At 39.7% G+C, this 10,218-nt stretch overlaps 1 protein-coding gene across 1 annotated transcript; it reads right to left on the minus strand.

The window, feature by feature from the left end:
* Positions 1-4,386: 4,386 nt before the first annotated feature.
* Positions 4,387-9,289, minus strand: LOC104943246 (leucine rich adaptor protein 1-like). The gene is made up of 2 exons (XM_010768592.1): positions 8,953-9,289; positions 4,387-6,441 (listed from the first exon to the last, which is right to left on the minus strand). The coding sequence occupies exons 1-2, from the start codon at positions 9,145-9,147 to the stop codon at positions 6,055-6,057; spliced, it is 582 nt and encodes a 193-aa protein (XP_010766894.1). The 5' UTR covers positions 9,148-9,289; the 3' UTR covers positions 4,387-6,054.
* Between the last annotated feature and the right edge of the window lie 929 nt (positions 9,290-10,218).

A 10,218-nucleotide genomic window follows, 5' to 3' on the forward strand; every position in this document is an offset into this window, starting at 1 on the left:
GGGGGGGGGGGGTTATTTCCCAAGAGGATCACATCTCTTTCCCAGGAAAGGGTGACATTTTATGAGGGAGTGAAGACAGAACGATTGGGAAACTGGAATCCAATAGTGAGGAGGAAGCAGCGATACTGTTGTGTATAGTGAAGAAGATAGACGAGCAAATCCAGAGAAAGGTCCACTCCAACGGGCAGAAAATAACAGATTGAAGAGCTGGAGGCAATCATGAAATATACCTCTCAACAATTATTTATGAGCTCTTGAACATATGGAAGAAAACACAACAAACACAAAGTTTTCTACTGAGAGTATTTCACTTTAAATCTGTTTTGTCTCTTTAAGAGAGTGGTGCAGGAATGAGTCCTAAAATCCCAAAATGAGTTAGCAGTTTACCACAGCCGGCTCTAAGTCCATGGTCTTTTCCTATGTGTTTTTGGTTGTTTGCCAGAATTTAGGTTTGTGGTTATAACAAGCGGAAGATATTTTAACGTTTTGTTCTATGACAAGAATTAAGTCAGTAAATACCCCACTGGTGAAATTTAAAAGTGTCTAAATGAGACAACTAAACGTCATCACGGCGAACATTAGCTGGCTTTTGCTTAGCAGTGTTGACGTGAAGTCATGTCACTTTGCTATAGTTTCTTTAGAGGTTTATATAGTTCACTTTTTTACGACACTAATCATTAAGTGGTGATCAAAATGTGAATAAACACAAAGTGCTTCATATCCGAAGCAGAAGAACAAACCACAAGCTCATATTTAGCACTCGTAGAGAATCCAAACCTCCTCAGAATCATCAGATCAGCCTTACTTGACCTTCGTTCGTTAATCAATGGTAAATGGGTTCTTGTTAACCCCAGCCTGACCTCCTCTGACCTGAATGAGCGTACAGGGAACTACAAAGCAGAGATCCACAGGAAGGCATCATGTCTGCCGCCCTGAGTCGCTCCCTTGTTGCCAGGGGTCTCTTTAAAGACCGCTGACCTTTTGGCTGTTACTGAGAGCGTTTCTCATCCACTCGAGTTAAACCAGCAAGGAAATAATCAATGTGAGTCCATCTGAACAGGATGTTTGTGTCCATTTTGAATGCATGAATGTCTTGTTTTATAACTAATTAAATATACAGTTAACCAAAAGCATGGTTCATTTTGTTTAAAATGTGAAATCTGTTGATCAGCTAGCTTTTGCTCAATGACTGAGACGAGACATGACACCGTTAAATATTAACTGCGATGTGCAAAATTACTAAAATTAAGTTTAGCAAAGATGTTTACAAAAATATCCCTTTAGTGTAATATATTATTATTATTTTCTATATATGAGGACTACAGCAGGACGCTTACTGTGACCATATCGACATAGTAACATATTATCTGTAGTATTATACAATTTGCATCGACTTAAACAAAAATAGTTTGGGGTTTCGTTCACTAAGATGAGACAAAGACGCCCAGACTTTGTCAAATAAAAAACAGTATGACTTCAAATGATAATAACTGAACATGCCCTTTCTCAGAGGACTTTGAAGGTTAATAACATTCAACATTAAATTTATAGCAGAAAACTTCACACACAGTCAGCTTCAAAGCCCCCCTGATAAAAAGTGTTTCTCTGTCATGACTCACAGAGCTGCGGGGGGGTCAGGGCCTTCTGTAGGAGTCCCTTTGATTCCTGTATTCACAGAAAGACTTCCTGGCCCGGATAGAGAGAGAAAAAAGGAGTGAGAGAAGGGATCAAATGGGATAGAGGCGTGTCTTGTTCTCTCCTCTCTATCTGTGGAGGGTTCCCAACTGATGGAGCTGCTGTTTAATCTCCGCTCGCTCCACAGAAACACACAGAAACTCACAAAACTAAAGGAGTTAAAACACACTCATCTGTAAAAATAGTCAAGTATCTTGAGAGGTGTTTGTTTATTAAAAATCATTACAGCTTACTTTTCATATTACATATCAGAAAACACATTTTCAATTTATCTCAGTTAGATTTTCTTATCCAAAATATATTTGTTAGAATGATTAGCTTTTGCTTAAAGATCCTCACTGCCTGAAAACCTTCACTGGACTCCTTTGTTTACATCGTGAAAATAGTGACATCATTATGTATCACTTGCACTTCTATAGTGCTCCAACATAGTACATGATAGTCTAAGGGGCAGGACTTCCCTTAGGGGTTGACCAATCACAACAGAGGCGGGCAGCTAACCAATCAGAGCAGACTGGGCACAGGATGTATGTGAAAAATAAATACTTTTTTTTAACATTAAAGCATGGAAACATGTCAGAGCAGAGGCACACAATACATTTATGAACAACCGGCACTGTTCAGGCAATAAGGTGTGATGATAAACAGGGTAAAGCTCGTTTATTGACTAATAATGAGTAATTGGCCAACCCTATGATACATGTTGACTTTAGCAGCAGTCACAGACTGGTTGCACCAGTTTCTGCTTTCAATAGAAAATTATTTCATAAGCTGCCGCTGAGGTTTCTGCATCCGAGCAGAACCACATGAACACAAAATCATTTTTAATGCCAGGAAGACTTTCCTGTTCTGTCTTTTGTTTTTATATCAGATAGGTTGCTTGAGACATTTGTAAATCAATTACCTCTTTGCTTGTCCTAATTTCTTATTATTACCTGAGAAAATAAGTTTAAATGTTTGGAAATTGGTTTCTTACTTAACTAATATCCTATTAAATCTCTCATATTAAGTTCGAAGCTGTAAACAGCTGTGCAGCTTCCTGAAACAAATATGGCATGTTGATCCTAAATAGTGTGAGCTATCAACTAATCCAGAGAATTTCCCACCAGTTAAAAGTTATCCCTGAGCCAGTACACACAAGCTGGAGAGAGTCAGAGGTCATTAGTTACATCCTGTGAGATTTTAAAGAAAATATGTCCCACAATCTTTGAAGCCTTAACGGCATCTGATAAATAATCAGATTAAAAATAAATCCTATGACTATGACTGGAATGCATCCTTACTCCTTGGGGTTCCCACATGTTGTGTTTACAGAAGCTCCGTCTCAGCTGAGCTAATTGATGGCGGCCATTGTTAATGTTTAATATTTGCATTCCTGCGTTGCATTTGGTCACACTGGTTCCCAGCAGCACTTGAGTTTAACAAGTGGTGAATCACAGCCTGGAAGGCCAGCTCAGAGAAACTTTAACAGTTTATTTACCCAGAAAGCGAGTTTCCCTAACACATAGACATATTTAACTTTTACTTATGGAATAATCTAATTAGAAAAAGAGGTATTGAACGCTATCATCACATCAGCGGTGTGGAAAATCTAATGTGAAGCATTCGGGTTGTGGGGAGCTTGACGTTTATTAAGTATTTTTCCTAGACGAAACAAGATATTCATGGTAAGGGACAGGCCTTATTAAGTTTTCCACAGATTCATAAATCTCCCACCATGCAGCTCCTGGTGTCTGGGAATGTAATAAGGCTGACATGGTGTAATGTGCGACATCCATCACTAGCATTAGCATCTCCAACATTCGTTCTGTTTAAAGAGACCTCAAGTTGATTTAAAATAGATCGAAATGAGAAACAAACCAGAAGTCTAAAGAGAGAAAACCTAATTAACTTGACGTTATTTACTTGGGTCCATTCCAATATCCTGTCTCGTCATTTGATAGCGTTATTTGGGCACAAGTGAAGTAATGGAGGACTAAAGAAGGGTATGAATTTTGCACATCTAAACTTGGCAGGCTGCAGCTGATTTTATTTGGTTTGCTTTCCACAAAGCCTCCGTGTCATTCACCCTCTGATCACAGTCACTATTAGGACTGATGGAAGAATTGAACAAACTGTCAGTGACTTCACTTAACTGCGGTGTAAACTAATGCTTATCTCACTTTCCAAAAAAAGACAAGTAGAGAGGTGGATAATTATTCAGTAAATGAATCAGTCCAACAGTGAAGAAATACTGTTGCAAGTAAATGTCCTACAGTGAGAATCCTTATCCACAGTATGTCCACATGACAAAGTGGAAATACACACATACAAGCATCTAAACGTTCTACCGTAGTTACTTGTTTACAATCTTCCACTTACTAGTATTTGCTTGAAAAGAGAATAAAAGAGTGATTTAGGGAAAGACGTCCCCACAGACTGTGTCAACTGCTTCTGCCTTTTCCAAGTAGGAACTGTACACTTATAAGGGCAGAGAAAGGAAAATGCGACGTCTGTTTATGTGTACTGTAGCGTGTAGCTTGGAGGAATTTTGACTCAGAAAAGTATTACAAAATAAACCTGCATAACCTGCTCTGTGCATCCAATTAATCCACGGCCACAAGCTCCAGGCTCTCCCCTCGGGGATGTCAGCCATCAGTCAGCCGTGCAGAGGGTACGTTTGCCAAGACACTAGAACTTTAACAGAATTTGCTGACAGAGGTCACGCTGAGGAAGGCTCTCTGGTTTAGTGGCCTCATCCTGACAGCTTTAAGCTCCCAAAGCCTCTGGGGAGAAGAGATAAGGAAATGCACCATAAAACCCAAATAAAGCTGCTTTGTGTTCAGGGTGACATAAAGTAACACGAACATTTAAAGTGCCAGGATAAAGTGATTATATCTTGTCTGGAACTAATGCAACACTTAAAGAGTCCAGCTTTGTGCATTGCATTCGAAACACATCCACAAATATACTTTATCCATGAGAGCGCTCTGTGGACAAAGTGAATAATTGACAACACGGCAGCGTTTCCACAGCATTCAGCTTCTCATCTTTCCTGTAATGACTTTCCCTCTATACTCTGTCTGGAACTTCAATCATCACATGAAAGATAAGAAGCGAGTGAGATGCATAAAAAAATAAAACAACACAGCGGAGCGCCATATACAGTATTCTGGATGCCTTTAGCTCGAGCATTGCACTCCTCAAGAAACTTGATACCCATCTAGGATAATCGTTGGCATGCCATCCTTAAAATGAGCCTGAGGAACTCCCCTTTGTTAATAGCTCAGGAATTTTAGAGGGCAACAACTTTCCATATTTAGAAGCATTTTCCTGGTTTAGTTTTTTTTTTATCAAGCGGCAATAATGAGGGTAATTTTCCATGCCACGTTACACAGGGTACCACATAGTCTGACATCACTATTATGGTTATTTTTGACTCAATTTGACCAAAAAAGGAAGGCACCGTGTTCCCTTTCCACCTCATTAAAAGAGGCAGTGAAGTGAAGATAATGCATAGTTGTTTTTTTCCCATTAAAGAATAACACAATGTGAGCAGAAGGAAAATCAAAATGTATTATTTCATCTCCACAACAACATCAACAAATAACATTTCAGAAGCATAAAAGTATAAAAATTCAAAATGTAAAACTGAAACATGTAACGCTATTTTTTGTGACTGAGAATTAAAGTGGGCCCACAAAGCAAACACGTGTTTCCCATCTGTCCACCATTAATACATCTCTGCCTCAGGCCTGAATTATCTGTGAGACCATCAGATTGCTCTGTTTTCAGTCAAGCATCTGTTCTTTGGATGTGCTGCTAATCTCGTGAGTAAGGAACTCCCACCAGTCGAAACGTTTCAGTAAGAAATAATTAAAAGCTTTATAGTAGGCGGTGCTCTGAATTTGGCATGGAAGGTAATTGCACTTTGCTGCTTCAACACTTCAGCTTTAAACGGTTTACCAACTCAGCATGAAATGTCCAATTTTCCAAATGGCTGCTAAATCCTAATCTACTCCTTCACTAAGATTGTGCTTGACCTAACGCAACAATACATTGTCCACAGATAAGGAAGACTACTTTTAATCACCCCATCTTCAGGAATTTTAGTACACTAAGTTTGAAAATAAACTGCTGAGGTATTAGATAACTCCACAATAAATAAAATCTGCACCTTTATAATTGAATTGACCGTAAAAATTAAATATTAAGACATAAAGAATTGTGAGACCGTTTTCACAATTTGGTGCAACGTTAAGGTTTGGTGAGGTGTGTTTGTAAGGAGACATTTGGTAACAGAAAATGTAAAGCAAAATAAGACTTTTTAAATCTTTCTCCACACAGGATATCTCAGGAGTCTCTGTGTTTAGCTGATCCTTATCCAAAGCAGTAGTATTCATCCGATTCAACCCTGAGTTTCAGAGGCGACTTGCTGAAAGTGTCACCATCGATAACCGTTTTTTCCATAAAACTGTCGAGATCTGTGGGCGAGGGCTCGTCGGGCAGGTCCTCCAGGGTGTCCAGGTAACTGCCCACGGACAGAGCGTCCAGCCCGTCGCTGCCCCCCTCGTTCAGGCTGCTGAGGCTGCCCTGCAGCGAGCCCCCCTCCTGGCTGTCTGTCAGGCTGTACAGGCTGCCCGTCAGGCTGCCCTCCTGACTGGCAGCGCCCCCTTTGTCCTCTATCAGCCACCGTACCGACTCGATGCCCTCGTTGATGGACATGAGCTGCTGCATCAGCTTCACGTCGATGGCTCGCAGGTGTGCCTGTGAGAAGAAAAAAAAAAAATCACGGTCGCGTTATAGTTTGGAAAGAGCATACAGTATAAAAATAATAATGCACTTTTTTCGTTTTTTCAGACTCTCTAAATAACCCTAACCCCTAGGATTAAGGTTTGTTATTTTGAGAAATTAAAAAGCTAATGTGGAGGAGCCGGCTGCCCGCTATTAAAAAGTGGTGACAGATAACCAACAAGTACCAAATCGCCTACAATAAGAATTGCTAAATATGACAAGAACGCAAGCAGGGCACACAGACATTTTTAGAAGTTAGTTTGGTTCTGATACTGCTCTCACGTCTGTGCCAGTTAGCTTAGCATAAAGACAAGGGAAACTGCTAGCCTGGCTCTGTGCAAAGATGCAACAACTGGCATCTTTAAAACTGAGGGATAAGTGTTTGTAAAGGCAAAGATTTGATTTGAGTTTTGGCGTCACCATAATGCCAGCGGACTCACACTGTGCACTTCCAATAAGCTCATATATGTCAGTATATAAAAGTAATTTGTCATATTCCTTTGTAAACTTGATTCATTTGACTGTACGCACCATTATACTCCTGAGCAAACTCCTTGTACGTGTTTGGCAATAAACCGGATTCTGATTGTGATTAATTAACCTTGTGCTGGGATATGTCTCTCAACAGTTGTTTGCATTCTTGTGTCGTCTCATGGCGAGAACACTATGTGCTTTTAGTTTAGACTATCAGGCTTTGTTATGAACAAAGAGACGTGACTATGTGGCACCGGATAAGTGACTTCTCATTAAACAGCATGCGGAGGATTTTGAATAATGTGCAGCCTACTTTACACAGTATGGCCATTGATTTAACTTCTGCCATGACACATATGCCATTGACTGGGTTGGTGGAAGTGGGCTATGGGGTTAATCGAAGGGATTCCCCCTGTCTGTGTCTACTGGTGATCCACACTCAGTCAGGCTGAAAACAGCTGCAACAGCTGCTACATTCAAACTGCCTCATGCTTTCTTTGGAGAGGATTCACCTCTTATTCAGCTCATGTTGCTGCCGGTGTGTTTGTTTTCTGAGTATAACGCCCGCTCTGCACACACAGAGGCAGAGCAGATGGAGTCATATTTCTAATTCAACCCAGAGCAGCTATCTCATGCTAATAAGATGACACCAGGGCTGCAACATGTTGCCTGTGTTCGATGGCAACACCACAACAACATGTTTCATTTGTCTGAAGAAAGTAAAACATTTTCGGGAACATTTCAAAGTTAATTTGCTCCTTTGAGAGCCTGCAGATTATTTCAGCGTCAGTGTAAACATTTAGAGAAACACAATGATGTTGTTTACAGCCAAACATTATATCAATTTGTAAAAGCAGAACACTTTCCCTTCTCATATCAGCATAATTAAGTGATGCTGTTAGGTTAACAAACACACGGATAAATTAAACTACGGTAAAGGTGAGATGGTGTAAACTAATTGTTCCAGATAGGTCTGTGTGTAAGCTTATCAACACAAACTCGGATTGGTCACTCTGCTCCCATGATGCAGCTCTCCTCAGTCAGCAGGCCATCTGCTCAGGATCTAATACCTCTCCTGAACTGACTTGTAGGATGGGGGTGGCTGCTGCGCAGTGCAAACTGCCGTGACATTAAGATGATTTATCGTCTTGGGGGCAGATACAACTCTGAGGTAATTACACCGGGACAATTAGGTTACATGGGGCAGTTTGAATAATAAAGGGGGGGGGGTAGGGTATCTTTGGGTGCTGCAGGTGTGAACTGCTTTCACACACTGACTGCTTTGACAAAGACAATGACCCTGACAGTGCTGCTTTGCATTTAACAACCACTTGTTGATATGTAGAGGCATGTCCTCAGAGCAGACAGTGTATTTTAACTCGACATTAAACTATAAAACATAGCTAGCTGGCCTATTAACAGTGATACTTTAATAAGTTGTTTGACTCATCGACTTCAATGTTGAGCTCAGATAACTGTAGTTAAGGATCACGGAACTAGCTTGTAATTAAGTCAGTCAACTTTATATTTTTTATTTGGTTATATGTAGACCTGGTTTCATCCAGCAAAGGCGTTTCCTCTGGAAGTATATAGAGCATCTTATTTTGACTGACATGGAATTAGGCAGAATAGCAATAATTCTACATATTAGCTTTAGCTATATATATTCAGTCACTTTTAATGTTTTATGTCCTTCATTCAAAAGTTAGTAGAAGAATAAACGACTCAGAAATCTATACAGTTAAGAAGGATGTAAATAGCTCCTAAAAAGAACCAGTAAACTTTGTATTTATAGTTACTATTTTGAAAATCGAATAATCGGTATTTCGCAGGCCTACATTTTTAAATAGATAACTACTCGATTAATCGACTATGAAAACAAGTATCACTGAATCTATGTCTAGTCATTGCGTCTAGCATTTAGTGTAATTAACACTATCTATCTAGCTACTTGAACAGTTCATTAACAGATGTTTATTAAACATGATATAGAAATGTATAGAAGCTCACCATTTCCTGTCTGAGGAACAGCATCTTGCTCTGCAGCCTCTGCAGGTCCGCACTGTTAGCGGACAGTGCGGACAGAGAGCTCCTCTCCTGCGGCTTCCCTGCATACAGAGAGCGGATCAGACTATCCGGGACCTTCAGCCCCAGCTTAGTTTCTATATCTCTCAGATCGGGCAGCCCGGGGTTACCTTCCTCCATGGTGAATACTGAGAGATGGCACTGTGATGACGAGCGACAGAGACGCGCGAGAGAGCTATCCAGAGAGGAGTTGATTCAGAGTTGCTCCTCTAACTTGATCCCACAGACAGACAGAAGTTCTGACTCCTCACTGAGCCTCACTCAGACCTGCCTGCACAGCGGACCAATAGAGAGGCCGCTTTCCAACACGTGCTGTGCGTAAACCCTCCCCCTGTAACCGGACACCCACAGGTGGAGGACACCGGGCTGTATGTAATGAATATATCCTCCACTTTGCCCTCAACATGTGTCTGCAACAGTGACACATGCAACATCAAACAATTCGCACGTGCAGTTACATAAGTTATAGTTTTATTTTGCAGATGTACTACTCTTTGTTTAATGAGTTCATTAAGTGTATATATATCATTATTGTTTATGTTATTCACAGAGGTATTCCTGTGAATTATGTTTTTTATTTTTTTAAATATGTATACTTTTTTTAAATTAATAATTTCGGTATTGGTCATCGTTTGCAATTTACCATCTAGTATTGTATGATCCGATGGGTTGCAGTGTTGTTTTGTTGATCTCAACATATATACATGAAGGATGTGATGATTCATTACATAATATTTCTGTGCACGTTGATCATATTTTAATAAATTAAGATGTGTTAAACTTATATGGATCCGGGCAAATATTCTTACTCATGCAAGATCAAACATTTTGCAGGTGCACCTATCAGTTTAAGTATTATATCTATGAGTATAGCATTAATTTAGAAATGAATAAAATACTTCAATATTTTATTTAGAGTGGGCTTCCTGTGTCTTCTGGCATTATATTTGTTTATATACTAACTTTGAAAATCATAAAAACATTTGAATTATAATAAATAAAGGTAATAGCAGCAACGGTTAGAAACAAAGATAAATACAGGTGACCAAACAAAAGCGGAATCATGGCTGAAAAGATAACTGCCCCAAAACATGTTTGCTACATAGATTATATTAAATATGTTGTGATTTGTTGAGTAATTTGTGAGTTTATTCATGTCACCAAGTGTCAGTGAAAAGTCAGACAAACCTC

Source organism: Notothenia coriiceps, unplaced genomic scaffold (assembly GCF_000735185.1).
Source record: "Notothenia coriiceps isolate Sejong01 unplaced genomic scaffold, NC01 NC01_scaffold00005813, whole genome shotgun sequence".
Lineage (NCBI taxonomy): Eukaryota > Metazoa > Chordata > Actinopteri > Perciformes > Nototheniidae > Notothenia > Notothenia coriiceps.

What these genes read in the sequence shown, in the direction of transcription:
- LOC104943246 (XM_010768592.1), bottom strand. Translation starts at nt 9,147, where the DNA reads ATGGAGGAAGGTAACCCCGGGCTGCCCGATCTGAGAGATATAGAAACT. An exon ending in TGTTCCTCAGACAGGAAATG is followed by an intron (nt 6,442 to 8,952) that starts GTGAGCTTCTAT and finishes TTCTTCTCACAG; the next exon opens with GCACACCTGCGAGCCATCGA.